The sequence below is a fragment of the Perca fluviatilis genome, chromosome 16, assembly GCF_010015445.1.
Source record: "Perca fluviatilis chromosome 16, GENO_Pfluv_1.0, whole genome shotgun sequence".
Classification (NCBI taxonomy): domain Eukaryota; kingdom Metazoa; phylum Chordata; class Actinopteri; order Perciformes; family Percidae; genus Perca; species Perca fluviatilis.
The window spans coordinates 5,728,445-5,750,976 of record NC_053127.1 but is presented as its reverse complement, the minus strand read 5'-3'; the positions used below and the strand labels follow the sequence as shown (position 1 = coordinate 5,750,976).

The following is a 22,532-nucleotide window of genomic DNA, read 5'->3' as shown; positions in this document are numbered from 1 at the left end:
AGAGGAAGAGGAGGAGAATAGGACAGACAGGTAATTGTGTCTCTGGGGGGGGGGGGGGGTGAAGTGGATCAGCCTGTGATCTGACCCACAAGAAGGGGGGAAGGAAGAAAGAACACAAAAGCTTTCTCTTCTCAAGCAAAGCTTCTGTCGACTCTCAGCAAAAGGAAACCGAAAAGGGAAGTATTGACCAAAGGTGGTCGGATTTGACAAAAAAGGCAACGGACACATTGAAAAGATCGACAACAATGTTGAAAAAAGCTACAAAATTGTTGAAAAAAGTGACACAAATGTTGCAAACCTTATGATAAAAATCTTAAGAAACGCTGTAAAAATGCTTTCGAAAATAGCAACCAAAACGTCAAACAAAAATGGTGGAAAAAGTGACACAAATGTAAGAAAAAAAAAAAAGTGGCAAAAAACTTCCAAATCAGAACAAAATGTCAGACAATTGTGAAAAATGACCATCAGCGTCAAGTACGACGTCCTCAAATGTCTCGTTTTGTCCCCAACTCAAAGATATTCAGTTTCCTGTGCCAGAGGAGAGAAGAAACTAGAACAATATTCACATTTAAAGTGATGGTTCGGAGTAATTTCACCCTAGGGTCCTTTGCACCATGACCTCGAGCCAAACACCCCCCCAGAAGCTTTTTTCACCTGGGTCTGACATTGGGAGAGTTAGCTAGAGTAGCGTTATCAGCTGAATAGCTTAGCGCAGGGGCTAATGGACCCACGTTTGTATCTTGTAAGTTACCCCACTAATAATGCCCGAAATGATACCAAACATCTACAGTAGTACAAATAGGTTATGTACTCATAAAACGATGGATTGGAAAGTTTATAAGTACACCAGAAGTTTATGTAAATAACACTTGCCTGCTGGCTTCTGCTCTCTGCTGTTGTTGCTGCTGTAAGACGAGTGCTTAGGGCTGTCTACAAATTACAACACCGAAAAGAGATGCAACAAAAATATTTATTAATTTAACTTTTTTTTTAAAGTAAGTGCTGTAATATAACTAGCAGGAGACAAGTAATAATTGAGGTAAGTTTGGAGACATTACCTTATTTAATCATTGAATTAATAAATATTTTTGTTGTAACTCTTTTCGGTTGTAGTAATTTGTAGACGGCCCTAAGCACACGTCTAACTGCAGGTAGCAGCGCAGCAGCAGAGAGCAGAAGGGAAAGCGGGCACAGTTTTCATAAACTTCTGGTGTACTTACAAACTTTCCAATCCATCGTTTATGAGAGCATAACCTATTTGTACTACTTGTAAACATTTGGTATCATTTCGTATTATGATAGTGGGTAACTTACGAGAGTACTAAGCGATGAGTCCATAACGCTCAATGATTGCATTAGCTGAAAATTAACTTCTCAGTGAGATGTTTGCTTCGAGGTCATGGTACAAGAGACTAAAAACCATCACTTTAACAAGCTGACATGAGAGAAGTTGGACCTTTTTTCCCATAGAAAAATGACTCAAACCCATTAATTGATTATCAAAATAGTTGGCGATTCATAACTAATTGATTAATCTTAGTAGCTCTAGGGTCAAATGGACTTTTCCCACGACTGAAACTCTTCCATGAAACCCCAAGAACTTTTGTACAGACTTTTTTACTGCCTTTTTAATGCAGACATTTAGTTCTGTTTTGGGTCCTGAGTTGTAGTTCCTGACCCTCTAAATGTCCCTCCCCCCGAGGTAGAACGTCCTGATGGCCCGGTTAGCCCCAGGGCAGTATTGAACATCACTGACTGGTCAAACACTAGCCTCCTCATGTGTACAACAAGCATTAAGACTTCCGCACTGCTACCTTTTTGTTTAAAAATGATAATCTTTTGCTACGTTTATGCCTCGAGTCCACAGTACTACAGCGTTTCCGAGCCCCTAAAGCCTTAACATTTGGAAACACTGCTGTCCCGTTTTTGGATTGAAAACTCCGGGGTTGCTTTGTAGTCTGGACGGGCGCACACGAGAACTTTAGGAACATCAGTCTCATCGGTTCAGTATAGAGCCCGACCGATAAAGGATTTTTAAGGCTGATATCGATACAAATATTTGGTGATTTAAAAATCCGATGTATCGGTCGATATATATATATATTTTTTAAATCCAGAAATGCGTAACAAAACAGATTTCCCTAACATAAGTTATCTGTAGTTATTTATGAGTCCTCTCTAAAATAATGATAATGCAGTTTAAAAATAAACTTGTTTTATTGTCACAACAGAACATCAAAATATATTAAGTTTATTAAGTTCTGATAAATAAAATGTATAAAAATCCAAACTTAAGATATGAAACGTAAAGGGTTAAACACGAGTGTAGCCAACAGGGAGGTTGTAGAGCGCCCTCTGGTGGACAGACTACGCAACGCCAACACTCAGAACATGATTGAAGGGGGTTTCGTCATTTTTATTTTATCTTTTAAATATTAATTTATCGGCAATTATAAATGCCGATACCGATAGTTTGGAAAATGCCTAATATATAATGCCGATATATCGGCCCGCCGATATATCGGTCGGGCTCTGGTTAGGTAGCTTACAGACCTTTTCAGTAAATGTTGCTTCAAGCTGATGAATCCCTGCTCTTATTTTTCACCGTTGTTGTTCTTTCTCCAAAGCATTTTCTGCGTTTTCAAATTATACATCCATGATTTGCAACCGCATATTAACGTCAGACAATCTGCCTGCTGTTTTCGCCGTCACACACATGCCCAGTGTGTGCGAATGGTCGTGATGTGCGTTGTCGGACGGAGATCATTTCTGAAACGGAGCCTAAACGCTTCTGTGGACAGATATCGATTTTGTCAAAGTTCTCAGCGGACCTTGGTAAAAAGATTGGGTACCTATTTTTTTTTTTATTTCAAGAACATACTTTTTCCCTTGTCTTTTCTTTTTCTGCCTGTATAGTAGGGCTGCACAATTAATCGCAATTTCATCAAAATTGCAATATGGACTAGTGCAATTTCCAAATCGCAGGGGGCGCGCAATATTTATTAAAGGAAAAATATGTGTCAACCCATTCTGAATGAAGTATTGTGGGGCTGCAGAGACGTCCTGGGCCTTCAAATCCCATCCTACAGACTAAAGGAAATCTCTTTGTTTGGCACCGATTCTTGCAAAAATCCCCCTACATGGCTATAGTCAGACATGGGGGACTCGAGTCAAATGACTTGACTCGAGTTAGACTCGAGTCGCAAATTTTAGGACTTGAGACTTGCTTGATTAACATTCATAAAAGACTCGACTTGACTTTGACTTGATATTCATGACTTGAGACTTGACTTAGACTTGAGTCAAATGACTTGAAATGACTTGATTTTCTGTTTAATAAATATATTTTTCCCTTCTGATATTGAGGAGGAGTTAACTTTACGATCTTAGTGCTGTTGCATGCGCAGGAACCGTTGATATGATGACGCGGCGCGCGGCGGCAGACCGTCAGTAAACAACACTTGCTATGGCTAGTAACTTAACGTCATGGATACCTCTCATGAGCGCCGATACCGTGGGTGCTCCGGAGCTCGAGCACCCACGGAAAATACTGACCGCCCACGAGTGCCAGACTGCCAGTTCATTTTTACGTTAATCTAAAATTAAACACTGCAGTTGTGGAGCGTCTGTCATAGTGTGATTGGCTATGTCGGTGACATTGATTCTTAATTTCCCACGAAGCTGATCGCGGTTACGTGCCAGTTAAACTTTTCATCTCCGATCCTATCTGTATTTGTGAGAAGTGGCGCTGTCCTGGCTTTATTATGGCGTGTGTGTTCGTGTCGGCCGCTGTCCGTAAGGTTCTGAAATGCAAACACTTTTTTTGTAAAGGGTGTGCGCGTGTGAGCACCCACGGAGGAAAACATAAATCGCCGCCTATCCCTCTGCACAGAAAATAATAAAGTTTGGCTATAAGGATTACACATCCGACCAGGCAAAGAGAAAACATATGGCAGTTTACAAGGTCTGCAGTACTTATTTCCGACGTCGAATTTCATCAGACACTTAAAATCGGGAGAGATTCGGGTTCCAGTCCCCATATTCAGCTTTTGGCCATGAATAAGCACACCCTCCCCTTTTTGTTGAGCGAATAAAACTAGGCACACACACACACAACACAAACTGCTGTCTCTCTCTCTCTCTCTCTCTCTCTCTCTCTCTCATAAACACACACACATGCAGACGTAAGTATGTGAATAAAGCTAGGCACACATACAACGCACTCTGCACTCACACACACGCACATTCACTCACCAATATTAATAACTTTTCACTCACTCTTTCTCAAACACGCACACATTCACTCACAAATACACAAGAAATCCCTTGTGTTACTCTGCAGAACTCTTATTTTTCGCCTTCCTTTTCACCAGAAAGTTTAAAGTGATCATTCATGGTTGACAGCGATATTACCTGGGCGGTGTACCTCTGAAAATGAAAGCCCACTCTGACAACATCCTGGCAGCCAGCTGGTATTTGCAAATGATTATTTTTGTCGCCTTAGGTGGCATTGCGACCTCAGTACATCGCGTCTGAATGCATCTAAAACAAAGACAAGGGCATTGTTTTGTATATCTTTTTAGCCAGACTACTATTAATAAAGATTATAGAAAAAAACAAAGCTCAGCTTTGACGAGGCTTCCACAATGAAAGACGGCGGTAGGTCGCCCTTGACGCACCGGACAACTCCAGACAGGCTCTGCAGCGGCTGACGGATGGTGAAAGGGAGAATAACTACAGAGACAAGATGGAGTGGGCAGAAAACTGAAAGTAGCTAGAAGCTCAGAATCAAAGAGAGCCTGCCGATTGGAGAGACCAACCTCGTCCTGCGTGATGTCCTACAACAGCTGCTGAGCGCCCTAAAGCCGCAGCAGCAGCACCAATCCCGCCCTATCTGACAGAACAGCAAACATAATCTGCTGTCGGGCAGATTAACAGCAGACCACAGCAGCATGGAAATGAGGTAAGGCAACCAGCGTTTCAGAGAGGCTCTTCATAATCTGCAAATCCCTCCATCAAGGTCACCAGGGAGAAAACAAACTGATGGACCAATGACTGACAGAAGAGTGAAGGCTGATTTATCGTAGTGCGTGGGCTTTATGCAGAGCATATGCCGTAGGCTGCACAAGTGGCCTTTAGGGTTGGGTACCGAAACCCGGTTCCATAGTGGAGCCGGTTCCTACGCAACCGGAAGGAATCGGATCGGATTAGAACGCAAATTTCGGTTCCTCATTTCGGTTCCACTTCGGTGTGTCGACTGAAATATTTTCCCTCTGTCGCTCCGAAACGGACGTAGGAATATCCCCCTTTCTCTGTACTCTACCGTTAGCTAGCTACCGTAAATGTAGGCTGCTTTTTAACCCTTGTGTTGTCCATTTTTAAAGTTGTTTACATGTGAAATATGGGTTTCTTTCAACCAAATGGCCCAGAAATAACATGGATGCACGTTGTACGGTATGGAACCCATACGACATCCTTCACAGGTAAAATGAATGATTACTTCCATTGAGTTTTGGATGTTTAAAATGTTTAAATGGCTTCAAAACAGCATCCAGACTAAACTTTGACATATAGCAGTCTGTGATCCACTCAACATTCTCTGATATTAACTATTAGTCATAATAATTCATAATGTATGCCTTTTTAAGGCAACCCTTTGCCATGGCCCTCGGCGTCTTCTACCGACGCACAAGGCGTCTCTGCTCAGGATGCCATTACTCCACCATCTATCTTCACAAAGCCAATATGTGTTTGCTGTTCTATTAATGTTCTGACTATTGAGTACAGCCCCTCTAAACGTCGATATCAGCCCAGAATTTCACAATCGCTGCATCCCTACCGCTAATATCTCATTTCAGGCTGATTAGGCAACTTGCATGTGTCTCTCTCGATGTCTCATGCAAATGCACCCACACATTTGTTAACTGACACTCTCAGTCTATCTTTTGTGAATCCGTGTGCAAACACTGACTGACATGTGGCCTTTTGTCCTCGGTTAAACAGAGCACTAAAAGGCTGCATTAAATTTAATGAGGCTTCACGCTGCCAGGTGCCGACGTTAACATCCCTGTCCTCTCAGCTCGCCTCACGTCTTTCTCTTGCCGCTAAATATTTGTTATGCCTTAAAGATACATTTCTGTTTATTTCCTGGGTCATTTATGAGACATTTTGGGGCCTTGTCAGTTAATGAGAGCACGTCGGCTGGAGAAAGCACAGCCTGTGTGGGTCATGGTGTCGTTCCTCCGGTGTCCTATCAGTCTTGTGCTGTGTCTTGAATATTAATAGAGCGGAAAAGTGCCCAGAGTGGAATGAGTTTGTGGCTGCGTGGAGCCTCAGTTTTCTGATGATGGTGATTAGTAGAGTAGAGGAATGCAAAACTGTGCAGCAGAGAAACAGATGACTGTTTGGTGCGGTCTTATTTTCAGCACAGCTTCGATGCCTCACTGGAGCTGGCGCGTTCGAGTTGGCTATTAATGAGCTGGCTGAGATAGAACTGGGATACTATTTGTATTGCATCTGTCACATTTAAAGTTACCTTGTGGAGTTTTTATAGGAAGCAGTTCTTACAAGAGCACGTTGTGTGTATGCGTATGATTATGGGGGGCGGCTGTGGCTCGCCTGCCAATTGGAAGGTTGGCAGTTCGATCCCTGGCCCTGCAGTCCCATGTCAAAGTGTCCTTGGGCAAGAAACTGAACCTGGGTGGCGGTGTTTTCTTTGGTCTGTGGCCCAACAGGTAAATTAGCTCTCCAAGCTAACGTTAGTCAAAGTGTTGACATATGAAAGCATCAAACATGCATTTTAGATGGAGAGAATGTCCAGTTGTTCCTCGTCCCCATTTGCTCAGCGCCGTTACATTTTATGTACGGGACTCAGGAGGTTTCTACCCCGACACTGGGATTGGGTCTGTACATCTACTACTGTGTCCCTTATGTGACAGTGTCCACGCTGATTTTGATGTTGTACTGACCAACAAAATGAATGAGAAGACTAGTTGTAGCTCTCATTCGGTACTTTAGATAGATAGATAGATAGATAGATAGATAGATAGATAGATAGATATTGATCCCAAAAATAGTAACAGTGTTACAGCAGCAAAATATCAGACACACAGCACAGAATATACATGGAATACTAGGACATAATACACATGAAATAATAGGATACAATATACATACATACAATATACATGATAGAATAATAGGATAGAATACAAGAAAAAATATCTTAAATATATACAAATTGGGAATACAAAATGTACAACTGGTTAACTAGTAATGATAAAGCTGTAGATAAACCTATTGTGCAAGTTGCACTTATTGCAGATGTGATGTCTAAGAGTCTTATCTAGCACCCAGTGATGAGGTGTTTAAAAGTTGTATTGCCTGTGGTAGGAATGATTTCCTGTAGCGGTCCGTGAGACATCAAAGCTGTCGGAGCCTCTTAGAGAAGGTGCTCCTCTGTTGGACCAGTGTGGGTGGGGGTGGAGAGGGTGGTCGGGGTTATCCATGATAGATAACAGTTTGTTCAGTGACCTCCTCTCCACCACAGCTTCAAATGTCTCCTGTTTGCCCCCTCACAGGCATTTTATGGCATTACTATCTGCCCTGCGTAGCTTCATTTCTGCTCCTCTGGTTATTATTAACCAAGACGGTTTGACTAGTTTTTTAGCCATGTCAGGCTGCATCAGCTCCACTGGCACCTTGAAAACAGTTAGGCTCAGGGATCGTCACAGCCTCCCATAGCTGCTAGTGTACTATTAGTACTCTTACCATTCATACTTTTTAAAAATATTGAACACAGCTGATTGAGATTTTCTAATTTGACACACCCATTTCCACACTTTTCCAACTCATTCAAACTCATTCGTACTACTTCATACTTCAGCTGCTTCCTCGTCCAAATTGAAGCCAACAATCCAGTTTAGCGTCAGCTTTAAAAAAAAAAAAAGAAAAAACGTTTAAATAATATTTTATTTTATTTTATTTGATCATCAGCCTTTCAGCATACAGCATTCACACTGCAATGTCTTCAGGAATTGCATCCTCTAGGGACAGCAATGCCGGTCAGCCAGAATGTTAATTTGAATGTTATCTAAACTAGAATTATTGGTCGGATTACCATTTAGTATGGGCACAGGTTCAATTTGGTACAGATGAACTGTAAAAACTGTGGTGATCGTTTCTTCAAGTGCTATCAACGGGTCAGAATTTCAATTTGTCCAATTCGTGTTTTGACCAAATACCTGCAAAACTAATGACATTTTTGTGCACGTTAAGTCATGTGGCTTTTAAGGCACAGTCTGTTGTGAATTCAAGGCTTTCCATTGCACAGTCCTTTTACTTCTTACCCCGCTTTTATTACACACCAGTATCGGATCCACCCCATATGTTCACTCATCCTCTCTGACTGTCAGTCTCAATTACTTTCTTTAGGTTCAGTACCCGCCCCCGTTCTGCTTCCACAAAAACTAAACATGTGCACACATTAGCTGAAAAGTTTTCCTCTCTCCTTGTCTTGTTTTTCAAGGTCTCGTTGAGCAGCGAGAGAAGCCCCAGAGGAATATCACGGAGACGTGCGCTGAAAGTTTAATCAGGAGGAAATGGGGCGGCACAATCTCGCTTCTTTTTAGTATAAATTTGCACAGATGGACTCTTGCTGCTTGTCAGGTCCTTGTATGACACACGGGGGGCATCTGCCTGTGACAGAAAGAGGAGAAGAGGAGTGGTAGAGGGGGTCAAGGAGAGAGGTGAGGAGATGGGAGGAAAGAAAAGGGTAAGAAAGAATAGGGAGAATTAATTTTATATTCAGCTAGCAATACGGTTAGACGCAAATTGGTCCCTCAAAAAAGCGGTTTTCTCATATGAACGCCTCACAATGTCCCACAAACCCGGTCCCGACACGGTCCGGAGTTTTCCTTCGACCCTTGTCGTTGACGAGGGATAATTTGGTAACGCTTTACTTGAAGGTAACGACATAATCGTGACATGACACTGTCATAACTATGACATGACACTGTCATGAACGTTATAAACAAGTCATAAACGTTTTATGACTTCTGTCATTCGGTTTTTGTCATGACAAGTTGACATTGTTTGGGTTGTCTTGATTATGACAACTTGACATTAATCAAAGTGACATTACCAGAAGTTGTCTTTGTCATGACAACTTGACATTAAATTTCTTTGGAGTGTCCTTATTAAGACAACTTGACATTAAACAGGATGACATTATGTCAAGTTGTCATGACAAAGACATCCCCTGGTAATGTCATCCTGGTTAATGTCAAGTTGTCATTACAAAGACATCCCAAACTAATTTAATGTCAACTTGTCATGACCAAGACACCTTCTGATAATGTCACTTTGATTAATGTCAACTTTTCATCATCAAGAGAACCCAAACAACAAGACCCTTAAAGACAGAAGTCATAAATGTTTATGACCTGTTTATAACGTTTAAGACACGTTCGTGACAGTGTCACGCCATAGTTATGACGGTGTCATAGTTACGTCGATACCTTCAAGTAAAGTGTTACCGATAATATGGCCATAAACAACCGAGTCTCTTGCTGTTCCTTGAACCTGTCTGGTGATTTCGTCATCGGCCCTTACCGACCCAAGTTCCTGAATCTGGTAGTCTCTCCAGTTGGCGTCTTTGTGTAAATCACCCATCGTCTTCTTCTTCTCCACCCTCGGTGTTTTCTTCCGGTTTTGCACCCAGCCGCATTATAGAAACGTCCTCAACACGCCCACGCGCTCGCAGGCGAGTTCTCAAACTTTGGGCTTATTCGGACATTACGTGGACTTTGCGTACTCACATACAGCTCTGCCTGTTAATGTCTATATAATTTCAGGTTTACAGTGCATATGTGAAAGGGCCTAAAGATCGAAGTACACAAGCACAAAGACAAAACATTCCAAGAGTTCTCAAACCAAATCTCCTTGCGTACATACTGTACAGTTTGTTATTCAGCGTCCTATTCCTCAAAGCCAGCAGTCTGATTAATAATTCACGGTATTTCATGCAGTCAGCGGTGCCATTTGTATTTAAAGTGTTTCCCTAATTGCCTCCTCCCGTCAAGCTAATTATTTCTCCATTGTGCTGTGATCCTGTAATTCACGACGCCGAGTCACTGAAAGTCATTCAGTGTGTAGAATGACTAAGTGGAGAAGAAGAAACAACCCCCGTCTTTGTATGCGGAGCTGCAGCGCATCTGTCTGCATGTGTGCGGTTGTGTATATAAGGCCTCCGTGGAGATTGTGCGTCACGGCATTGATATTCTCCTCACAGGATTGTCAAGCATGAAATAGGAGAGCACACATTCTGTGGATAAACTCTCAGCACAACGCTGTTGGATAGTGTGAGTCTGGTGCTCTGGAGAAATCTCTCTGCTGACACTGATACGGACAGAGTCCCGGGGAGGAAAAAAAACCTTATTGTGAGTGCTGCGCTGCCGTATAACTCTGCAACACTTCTTTATAGGGCTGGGTTAAAATAACCGATTCTCAAATTAAAATCTTTGTTTGAGTGATCTCATATCGTTTCATAGAATCCAGAAATCCATCTTTAAATATATTTCTTTCCACCGTGGAAGTAGAAGTCAAATGTACTTTACACAAACTTTTTAGGGGTCAGTTCTTAATGTAAACATTAACCTGGTGCATTATAAAAAATATTTGTGGTTGGTTCTTGCTTGTACAATTCAGAGTAGGGCTGGGCAATATATTGATATTATATTGATATCGTAATATGAGACTAGATAGCGTATTAGAGTTTGGATAACGTAATATCGTAACTGACTTAGTGTTGTCTTTTCGTGGTTTTAAAGGCTGCATTACAGTAAAGTGATGTCATTTTCTGTTACCAGACTGTTCTAGCTCTTCTATTATTTTTTACCTGTACCCACTTAGTCATTATATCTACATGACTGAAGATTATTTATCTAAAATCTCATTGTGAAGATATTTTGTTAAAGCACCAATTGTCAAACCTATAATATCGCCACAATATCCACATCGAGGTATTAGGACAAGAATATCGTGATGTATGATTTTCTCCATATCGCCCAGCCCTAATTCAGAGCATAAGTTCTCTGAGAATGTCTTTATTTTTTGGGGTATTTCTGCCTTTTATCACCAGGACAGCATGACAGGGGAGAGGGGGGGGGGAAGGCATCCAGGGAACCTGTTGTTTGGAACCCGCGACCTCTGCGCCCAGGAATTGACCTCTTTATATGGGCGCACGCTCTACCAACTGAGCTACCCAACTGCCCGAGGATCCCTTTTATATCCAAGCTAAATTGGTATTGTAACTGAAATCTACCTAACCTAATTGAGGATGATTTGGAAATGAAATGGAAATCATTGGCAATACCCAGCCCTAGTTCTTAAACCTATATTGTGTAATTTTTTGAGTTGATTCTTAGCAAAAAAAACTTTGTTCTTTCAAAAATATGTGCTCATTCATGTGTAATTACTTCCACCTACTAATCAAAGTATTCTCGTAAGCGTAGAATCTGACATTCAGAATCATTCAGAATACATAGGAGTGACTTGCTCGAATGACGGCCGCCATGTAGCGCCTCCGTCTTTAAAATACATCAGCCAAAGAGGGACATACCTCCGCATTTCGCCCTTCTAAACTCAGTGGCATCGTGACGAATGCCAGGGGGAGATTACTCGCCAGGGAAGCGAAAAAGAGAATTCAAACGACAACGCGACAGGCAAAGCAACAAGACCAAAGTTGATATTGGAGTGGCTAGAACAGCTGCGTGGAAACGACGGAGATACTAAGAGATCATTTTGGGTTTGGCCACCGTAGGAGGAGGGGCTAGAAAGTAATATTCAGTTGGTTGTCATATATAATTTCACTGCTAGATGGGAGAAATTCTTACACAATGTAGCTTTAAGGGTGCACACCAGAGGCCCCGCAAAATGTAACTCTTAACAACAAATTGTGCATATTTTATATCACTGCTGACCACAAGTAGATGATTGTTTGAGTGGTCAGACCTTTGCAGTTGTGCGCTGGTGGGGAAGTCAAACACATGTGGTACTTCGGGTTCAGCTCCAAAACAGCATTTCATTCAGAAACTAATTTATAGCTCAGCACATCTTCAATATATAATGCATGATTGTTCAGATACGGCTCTTAAAAACTGCAGATTGACTGAGGTTAATAACTTTTCATGACCGAGTATTATATATTAATGGGCATCCACAGAAATGGTGGTCTTGGGAATAATGGCTGCCTTTGGATTTAATTATAAACTATGAAAATGAACATGCTGAGACTTGAAAGCTGTGCACGATTGCAGATAATAAATCACAATCTCCAGTCAATCACATTTTATCAGTTAATGTACAGGAGCGTGTCCTTCCTTGTGGTGCATTAGGGACACTTTGGGCCCTATTTTAAAGCAACACTATGTAACTTTTAGCTGCAGCTGTCGTTCCAATGAGACAATCTGTAGGGGGGCCGAAGCGGGAAAAGTTACAGTGTGTTGCTTTAACGATCTGAGCGCACGGCGTGGAGCGCCTGGCGCAGGTGCGTTCAGGCCGTGTCCAAATCCACTTTTCCTAGTTTGACGGGGGGAAAAAAGTGTCCGTGCGCTGGGCGCATGGTTCAAAACGCACTTTATGAACCAAAAAAAGTCTGAGCGGCGGCCACCGGGGCGCCGACACCGCTGCCTTCTCCAGGAAACAGCGGCGCACAGCGCTCCGTAGAGCCGGGGGGGGGATCAGAGCGGGCGGGTGTCAGATCTGTGCAGAGCACCGGAACAAAAACACCGGCAGTACGATAACCACGTCTCAAACACAAGATTCTCTCACACTGGTTTCTGTAACACGAGAAATACTTTTAAAGTACTGATGTTTAACAATACAAACATACACAGAGCTAGAGGATGGTAGCCCCCCCGAGGGGAAATGTCACACCACTAACTAACCACCTGTGAGAAACTAATCTCTCCACCGTGCCATGTTGTGAAGTCAGATGGCTTCTGATTGGCTGTCAGTGTCTCTATCGTTCATCAAATGGCTCTGAAAGTGATCCCAACGATATCGTTCTCCACTGTCGTTGTCGTTATAGTTGTGGTGTGGACTCCGCCATCCACCTGGGTCAGAACGACTTTTAAAAGTGTATATTCATAGTTATCGTTCTTGGTGTGGAGGGTGCTTTAGTCGACTACATGGTGGCCCAATGGTTAGCACTGTGGCCTCACAGCAAGAAGGTTCTGGGTTTGAATCCAGGGCGTTCCAGGCCTTCCTGTGATGGTGGGTTTCCCCCATTGTGGGTTTCCCCCACCATCAAAAACCATGTACTAGGTTCTCCAGCCAGTGCCCTTAATCAAGGCACTGGCTCAGATCTGGAGTTGGTGCCCGGGCGCTGTAAATGGCTGCCCACTGCTTCCTTGAGGGATGGGTTAAATGCAGAGAATGAATTTTGCTACGTGTATGTGTGTGTGACAATAAAGTACCTTTACCTTACCTAAGAATTTCTTTAATCGAGGACAACTTGAAAAACCCAATGGATCCATGGAAATCGATCTAAAAATCAATGGTGCATTTGGACAGTGATGGGCAGAAATGCTAGTGCACTGTTATTGTAGTTGACTGGCTGCAACAAACCCCCATTATTAGGGTTGGGCATCGTTTGGATTTTAACGATTCTGATTCCAATTCTGATTCTTCCTTTCGATTCCGGTTCTCATCGATTCTCGATTCCGATTCTTTGAGGGGTGGAGTTGAAACGGGTCACGTGCTTATTTCACAAATAAGAGGAACGTTTTATTTTGATTCAATGGTGGTTTGCAGTTTTCCATCTTTTTCAACGTAAAATAAAGTCACGCTAGAGCGCCGCTTACTGTGCTCCAAGGCTGCAACACAACAAGATCCCGGCCGCTACGGAAACCAAAACTTGTTAATTTGGGAAGCGAGGATCGGATTTGAAACCAAATCCTCCAAACAATTCCGATAAAGAAACTATTCTACTGGAATCGTAATTTTTGAACCGATTCCCAGTAGGAATTGGTTCTCGATGCCCGATCCTACCCGTTATGGTCCTTTACACCAGCCTTCTCTGCAGGCAAAATATCTGGAGCGTGCCCGTGTGTGTGGCAGCACTCAATGACCGTCTTTCTACGTGTTTGTTTGTGTCCACAGGGGGTTAACCGGGTGGGGAAGGACGCTCAGGTGGGACGCGACGGCATGCGGAGGAAAGACTGGCACGACCAGGACGCAATCAAAAGAGATTCCTCTCGATCCGGTAGGTCCAAAACCTCCTCAGAGGCCCTCCTCAAAGATTGTCTTGTCAAATGTAAAGGACAGCTGACCTGACATGTTCGTCATGTACTGTATTCTCATGTTTCACCCGTTTAGAGACTTCTATCGAGATGAACTGTGGCTCTCCGGCTCTTATTGCTCTGCAGCAGCGGTGTAACTCTCTGCTTTGAATGCACTCCTGTCGTCATAAACACAGTTTATATCTGCTGCAATCATCACCAGCCCAGTTTCATTGTCTGTTCAGGGAAATCCGCCTCTATGCAAACAAGTGTAAATTACTCGGAATGGGTTTATCCCTGAAAACGAGCCGTTAAAGGCTACAAGTTATTTTTCACACTCGCACCTTCCGGAGGGGAAAGTGGATCATTCCTGCTTAAAGAAACATGCATATGTCTGTGAGTGACGAGGGTAGTTTTTGTTCTCAGGGTTCCCACAGGTCCCTGACTCTACTTTGTAATAATAAATCTGCCCAAGACGACGCTGTGAAAACGTGGAGCTTTTTATTTAAGCAGTTCTGCCATTATAGGTCATATTTATTTCATGGGGTTTCGTCAGCAGCTTTCTTGCTCTGAATGTCCAAGCTCTGATTTACGCAGGGCCTACGGTTGTGAATAAATCCCTTTTTTTTGTTGAGTTCTTTCCAACTTGCGCTTCAACCCGCAGCTGGACACTGCGTTGTGTTCTTCACCCATGTCTTTCTCGTCCTTTTATTTGCGCGGGTGTTTAATTGAAGGTGTGTCTGTGCTTGTTTGGTTAATTTTTTTATTTTTAAAGTTTTTGTGTCCACTGTTCTCTTGGTGAGAAATTGAAGTAAACTTTCATATAACATCGTCACGTTTTTGCATTAATTACATTTGTTTAACAATGTGAAATTGACCATATTTTCCATTTATACTGAACAAAATTATAAACGCAACGCTTTTGTTTGTGCCCCCATTTTTCCTGAGCTGAACTCAAAAGAGCTAAGACTTTTTCTACGTACACAAAAGGCTTATTTCTCTCAAATATTCAGTGAGCACTTCTCCTTTGCCGAGATGATCCATCCACCTCACAGGTGTGGCATATCAAGATGCTGATTAGACAGCAGGATTATTGCACAGGTGTGCTTTAGGCTGGCCACAATAAAAGGCCACTCTAAAATGTGCAGTTGTACTGTATTGGGGGGGTTCAGAGGGGGTCCTAAAGCCAGTCAGTGTCTGGTGTTAGTTCAGTTCATGAAAAATGGTGGCAAAAACAAAAGTGTTGCATTTATAATTTTGTTCAGTTTATTGGGCTTCTCGTGTGCTGCGAGCAAATCACTCCGCCCCAAGTAGCAGAGAGTAGCAGTGCTTCGCCTTTCTGAGAATATAGTTCCCAGTTTATATACGGTTAGAAGATGGCTGTGTGTCATGTGATGTTATTTGTACACGCTGTGACTATACAAATCACAACATGGAAATAGGAACATGTTGGCGTTATTTTGTCACTTATTGGGAGCAGTATTGTTGGTGGGGAAGGAGGGGGATAATTAGGTATTTTGTATAAGAAAGGGGGGAGGGGGGGGGTTCCCTGTGTGGTTGGTGGGAGGGATAGGGGGGGGGTTACCTCCAGCATGGCAAATGGGCCTGTTTCCCGCTAAGCTAGGCTAGATGGAGCCGGTTACCTCCAGGAGCTGTGCTAAGCTAGGCTAGATGGAGCCGGTTACCTGCAGGATCTGTGCTAAGCTAGGCTAGCGGACAGAGATGAGAAGGGTATGTATGGACTTATCTAACTCTGGGGGTTACGGGGAATAAGACAAAGTCCCAATAAGTCGGCGTGTTCCTTTAAGATAACTGCTGTATGAATAGATGCACTGAGGTGTGTGTGTGTGTGTGTGTGTGTTTTGCAGGTAACGGTGAACAGGGGAAAGCGTTCCCACTGACCGACGCTGACCGGGTGGACCAGGCCTACAGGGAGAACGGCTTCAACATTTACGTCAGCGACCGGATCTCCCTCAACCGCTCCCTCCCAGACATCCGCCATGCCAAGTGAGTCGTGTGTGTGTGTGTGTGTGTGTGTGTGTGTGTGTGTGTGTGTTTGTTTAGGGAGGGAGACAAGGGGCGTAGTGTGAAGATAAACATTTAGGTGTGGTCTTAACTAACGAACAAGCTCATGGCACTTCAAAGACGTTCATACGTTTACAAAGGTTGAAATTGGACCAAGAAATCTCCAACATCTTTGTACGTCCTAAAGGTTCCTCCAGGTGCATGTGTCTTCACAGTCACTGCACTTATATTTTCCAGCACAACTATCAATACCCTGAAGGTAAACTGCAAAAGGTCATTTTCAGATTTGCAAGAACTTCCAAAATAAGTTTTGAATAAACCTTGACTTGTTTATTGCATTATCCCTTGTGTTGTCTTCCTGTCGCCCAGGAAACTGGGTCAAAATATAAAATATGAACTTTTTTTTCAACGTTTTGGTCATCTTTTTCGACACTTTTTCTGAAAAACTGAAAAACTGGCTACAATTTATCTTCACAATCATTTTATTTATATATTTATATATATCCTTTATTTAAGCATGTAAAAATCTCATTGAGAGACGTGTGACCTGGCTAAGAGAGCATAGTAAACATTGTTGCGACAATAAACACAAACTGTACAAACAGCCACATATAACGGTACAAACGAGTGAGCACAATATCAAGTTCAAATGCAAGACAAGAAACCGGTTATAATGCATAAATAGGTACCATTTCTAAATGATTTCAGCAAGGGATTTTTGGGAGCACTCCCATTGAGCGAGAGTGCTATTTTCTGGTTCCTATAAAATGGGCTTCTCCCATAGTAGTGAGCTCTTGACAGTTTCAGGTCCTTCGGAACATTATTCCAAGGAGAAGGGGCAGCATATGTAAGAGCTTTTCTGCCTAGTTGTGTTCTAACCTTGGGGACCAACGTCTGTAGAATATTGTGAGAGCGCCGGCCATGCTGATTTTTTTTCTTTTTACACAGATAAGAAGGAATCATTCCAAGGACAGATTTTGAAATAAAAGCCAACCAATGTGAAGATCTGGGAACATGCAAAGAGGGCCATTTAGCAGCACCACCGAGTGCGAGATTTCAGCAGACATTATGAATATAAACCTAAAGCACAATACAGTATCCAATATTTTTAGGCACTGGTCCTGTGCATTCTAAGGGCCCTATTTTAACGATATAAGCGCACGGCATGAAGCGACTGGCGCAGGTGTGTTTAGGGCGTGTCCAAATCCACTTTTGCTAGTTTGACGGCGGAAAAAAAAGGGTCCGGGCGCCGGGCGCCTGGTTCTAAAGGGTTGTACTTAGTGTCTTCATTAATCAGAGGTGTGTTTTGGGCGTAACATGTAATCAACCAATCAGAGATCATCTCCCATTCCCTTTAAAAGCCAGGCGCGTTTGGACCTTGGAGCATTGCTGTTATGATGGAGGATTTGCACAGTCATATTTTTATTTGTAATCTTCTGCATGTGTGTGTGCTGCTGTGCGTCCCTGTGTGTGTAACAAGCATAGTATGTGCACACTGTGCATAAGCCTAGGTGCATTTGACTAATGCCCTGATAAAATAACAATGAAATGCTGCGTTGTTGGTCAATGGCACGATCACTTCACCAATAGACCAATTAAGGTAAGAATGTTGCCAAAATCAAATGTTTCCTTGCCTAGAGGGAGAAACTGTACATATTCCCACAAAATGAAACTTAATTTAAGTTTCAGCTGGGAGACAAGGTTTTTTAATTTGCAAGTTCTGATCAATAGAGCTGCAACTACTAATTATTTGCATTCTTGATTAATCTGTCCGTTATTTTCTCGATGGATTAGTTGTTTGGTCCATAAAAAGGTGAAAAATGGGGATCAGTGTTTCCCAAAGCCCAAGAAGACGTCCTCAAATGTCTTGTTTTGTCCACAAACTCAAAGATATTCAGTTTCCTGTCTCAGAGGAGTGAAGAGACTAGAACAATATTCACATTTAACACGCTGACATCAGAGAAGTTTGACTTTTTTTCATAAAAATGACTCAAACCCATTAATCCATTATCAAAATAGTTGGCGATTAATGTAATAGTTGAGAACTAATCGATCATCTTTGCAGCTCTACTGATCAATAATAATACCTAAATACTTATATGTTGGGACAGTTTCTATTCCAACCCCTTGAGCAGTCGAGATCTGTCTCGATAAGTTGTTTTGCCTCATTTGCAGCCGTGACTCACTAATGTTAATAATAGTAAATAATAATTCATTACATTAATATAGCCCTTTATCATAGACACTCAAAGTGCTTCAAATGTCGTGGACCAAGCAGTGAAGGAACACAGGTTGAAAGTTCAGTACAGGTTGGGTTTATATACCCCAAAACAAAGATTCACAAGTAAATAAGGCAACGAGTTATAGGGCCCTTAAAAAATGTCAACAAAACATAACGCTACTCAAAAATGAGGCTAACCCAATCAAAATGTTAATAATTAGATTTACTACCCGATGAATAAACAGGTATTTTTCTCTTTCAGTGCCGTTCCAAAGGAACCATGTTGGTGATTCTCGTCCCATTTCAATCTGCCACATCAGTCACTTTTTATAGACGAAAAGCACTTCCTCTTTTGAATTTCCAGTAAAGTGCACAGTAACCTCAGGCAAAACCGATGTTTTTTTACAAAGAAATCAATCTTCTGTGTTTGTATGAGCAGTTTCATCTGAAAAAGGGGCCACAGAGGGCTACAGAGGGCCAGGAGTCTGCAGGTTCTCATTCCAGCCAACGACTGCAGCAGGTTATTTCACAGATTGGCACTCCATCAACCGGAAAGGAAAAATGGATCACCTGGTGCAGCCTTTGGTTGGATTGAAAAGCTGCAGACTCCCAGGCCGTCGTGACAGATGGTTGTTGTTCCCCAAACATAAGGTTGACTATTGGACAGGAGGCCAACTCGAGTGCAGGACTGACCTGGGAAATCTGTTTCTAATCTTTACTTTTAATCTTTTTCGAGGGAAGCAGACAGAAAGTCAAATACCTGATGCAATTCAGAGTTTTTTTTGATGATTTTAAGAGAGAGCTGCTGATTTCTGAATTTGGATTGTTAAAGAGAAATGAGGGCACGACTGCTTGTATGCGTGTATTTCATTATGTTACAGTTTGACGAGGCCAAATCAAAGGCTAAATGGCTTCTGATGGTTGATTGCAAATTGGCAAAACCAAACCTTTCGAATTGTCTTGAGGGCTGTAAACTTGGACATGATTGCTGTGACTCAAATTTAAGACCTGCTGAAATCCCAGAACAAGAGAAAATACATAAGAAAGTGACAAGCAGGCCTAACGTAGCCACACAGTGTGAATGTTTAATTAATACGGCTTTGCATTGAAACAATTTGGTCTCAGCTATGCAGAACGTTCTTTTAACATAGTGTCACCGGAAAACGTGATACTATTGTTACGTGTCAAGGACTTCCAGAGTTTGGTTCACTTGTGCATATGAAACTACGAAAACTAAATGCTAGCCCACCAGGCTGAAGGTAAGGATGGAAAGGCCCACCTTTGTCCTCTGCTTGCTCCATCTTCGACCAGCTCAGCCCTTGACGCAGCGTCGATCAGCGTCAACGCTCCGTCGATCGTTTATCTGTAGACATTAAGGACGCAGACATTAACATTAACACGACTTGAAAAGAGGATTAGTTGTGGCATTCTGAAAACACATGGCTTTCTGCCCGACTGTCCCCCAGTCTGTCCTTAACTTCCACTTTTGTAAACTGTGACGCAGGAAAGCCACACCAACCTCAGCCTGGTGGTAGGCCAAAGACAGCCAATAGCCAAAACACCGGGCCGTGACAATAGCTTTGAAAACAAAATGTTCAAACACTGTCATTTAGTTGTTTTAATACCCGAAAGACTTAAAAGGTCCCGTATCATGGTTATTTTCATGTTCATACTTGTATTTTGGGTTTCTACTAGAGCATGTTTACATGCTTAAATGTTCAAAAACCACTTCTGAAAATACCTGTGTTCAACCTCTGTCTGAAACGCTCCGGGTCTTCAGCGTCTGGGCTCTGCACCGTCATTGCAGCTGGGGAATGACAGTAACGGCATTGTTGCGGGACTCTACCTAAATATGCTATAGTTGTGACATCACAACTGTACGGAAGTCATGACAGCTCATTTAAAGGCACAGTTTCTGAACACAGGCTGTGCGCATTTCCCTGTGGATTCAGCGTTTTGATGCTTTCACAGTATTTATATAGCACCTCGACCTGATTTATAACCAAACTTTATTTTTTTTTTTACAGTATGACCTTTAAAAACAACTCTGCCTTTATATTTCTGCCCTCCAGGCATTTAAAGCATCTGACAGCATATGACAAATGGGAAGCAAATTACCTGTAAAACACAAATTGTGTGCCATCAATAGTTGCATTGGACCCCCCCCCCCTCCTCTTGCACAAGTTGTGACAGCATGACGTTGGCCAATAGGACAATACTGCCCCAAAACCTACTTATAACAATGTTTACACTTTTAATTTTCCATGCTGGATCCATCCCAACTCATTACAATGAGCACTGTTTGGAACAGTTGTTCCAATTAACAACCTGCCCAGTCTATTCACAGGAGACACGTAGCTTTACACAGACAGAAGCCGATTACACGCCGCACAACACCTATGTACTTATAAACCGTGTTCTTGACAGCAATTATCAGTGTCATTGATGTTCCCCTCTCTGTGCACAAGGTGTGAAGAACTGACGGATGTATGCTGCGTTGCACTAGGGCAGCTTTCATCTGAGTGCAGAGGGACTTTTCAAGGAGTGGTTCCTTCAGAAGAAGGAAGATGAAAAGAGGAAGTAGAAAGTCTATTTTAGACACATTGGTCACATTACCCGCGTTTGAATTCACGGGTCTTGCACATTTTTAAGTATCGCATTAGAAACGCTGGATGGAAACGGCAACATTTGATACAACTTCCTCAATTGCCCAAAAAAGTTTTCCCGTGCTCTTGATGTTTTTGAGATGTTTTTTTTTTCCCCTTTGTGGAAAATAAAGAGTTGATGCTCTAAATGGGATATGGAAACCTTTGCCTTTGCTGGATAAGTTCTGACATAGTGAACGTTTAACAGCTGTCTTCTGTCAGCATAACCATAACTGTGTCTTCGTCTCTGGACATCATGAAACATGAATTGCCCTTTGTGGGATCATATTCATCCCACAAAGTGCAATTCTTCATTAGTTGTTTGAACGTGAATACTAGCTGACATGAAGCAACAGTTGAATCAAATTCCTGATGGACTTGTTCCATTTCTCTCTAGTGGATGGGTACGATGGCCAAGGCGCTTTTGATTTATTTCCGATTAGAAACCTTTACTGTGTTTACTGGCGGATTGCATAGCCTACAGCGCCAACTTCTGACCAAACTACACAGTAGCCCGGATTATTCGCTCCAAACCAGTTGATTCAAGATTGAAAATCCTTTATACTGTATATCCCACGACGGGGAAATTCCCAGTGTTGAGGGGATAGTGCAATAAAAGTACCATAAAGACACTCTAAAGACAAGCAATAAATAAATCTAAGTAAAGAAAATAGATAGTTAACAGTTGTATTTTCAGTATTGCAGAGATGGAAATGCAACTTATTCTAAATTAATTGTTTAGGAAATTTCAAAAATTGCTTGACAAGTTGCCACAATGTTCATTGTTCTCCAGTTCATTTTGCAAGTAAATGTTATGCCAAACGGCCCATTAAATGTCTGTTTCTTTGTGTAGAGAGAGAATGCTTTTTATTTGATGGCGACACTAGAGGGAAGGTGAGGAAAAACGTTAGGATTCACCCTCTGTGTACCGCAGTCACGTGAAGCAAATTTCATATACATCTGACCGGTATTTGTTGAGATATGCTCTGACCAAAGTGTCTTTAAAGCATAACTCTCACCTAAATGCAACCTAGGGTCTTTTTATGAACGTACCCGTCGCATAATTAGGACGGAATCGCCACTTTTAAGATTTACCGTATTTACCTTTTTTGGTCAAATGGTCTTTTGAATGGGAGAGCTAGGGGCACTTTTATGCTAGCCTCAAAATAGCTATTTTTAAAACACTTAAGAATGCTTGACACAACGTTAAACTTTGCTCGAAGTATCACCAGGGGCTCTACACCTTAACGAAAGCGTTGAGAACATTGTTTGTGTACCCAGAGTTCACTAAAAAGGTTTTGAACAACTCACCGTAGCAGTTGTTTCCGGCCGCTACTGTTTTAAAAACAGCTATTTCGA

At 42.2% G+C, this 22,532-nt stretch overlaps 1 protein-coding gene across 2 annotated transcripts in view; it reads left to right on the top strand.

The window, feature by feature from the left end:
* The window catches only part of LOC120575636 (polypeptide N-acetylgalactosaminyltransferase 10-like), a 155,736-nt gene that overhangs the window by 63,166 nt on the left and 70,038 nt on the right, over window positions 1-22,532 (top strand). Inside the window, exons 1-3 of one of the 2 annotated variants that reach the window (XM_039826454.1) lie at window positions 5,446-5,483; window positions 14,164-14,266; window positions 16,151-16,289. In XM_039826454.1, coding sequence (XP_039682388.1) covers window positions 5,457-5,483; window positions 14,164-14,266; window positions 16,151-16,289 — 269 coding nt within the window. In that variant the 5' untranslated portion in view covers window positions 5,446-5,456. Of the gene's footprint in view, window positions 1-5,445; window positions 5,484-14,163; window positions 14,267-16,150; window positions 16,290-22,532 lie in introns of those variants that run through there. The other variant, XM_039826452.1, reaches the window with a different exon arrangement.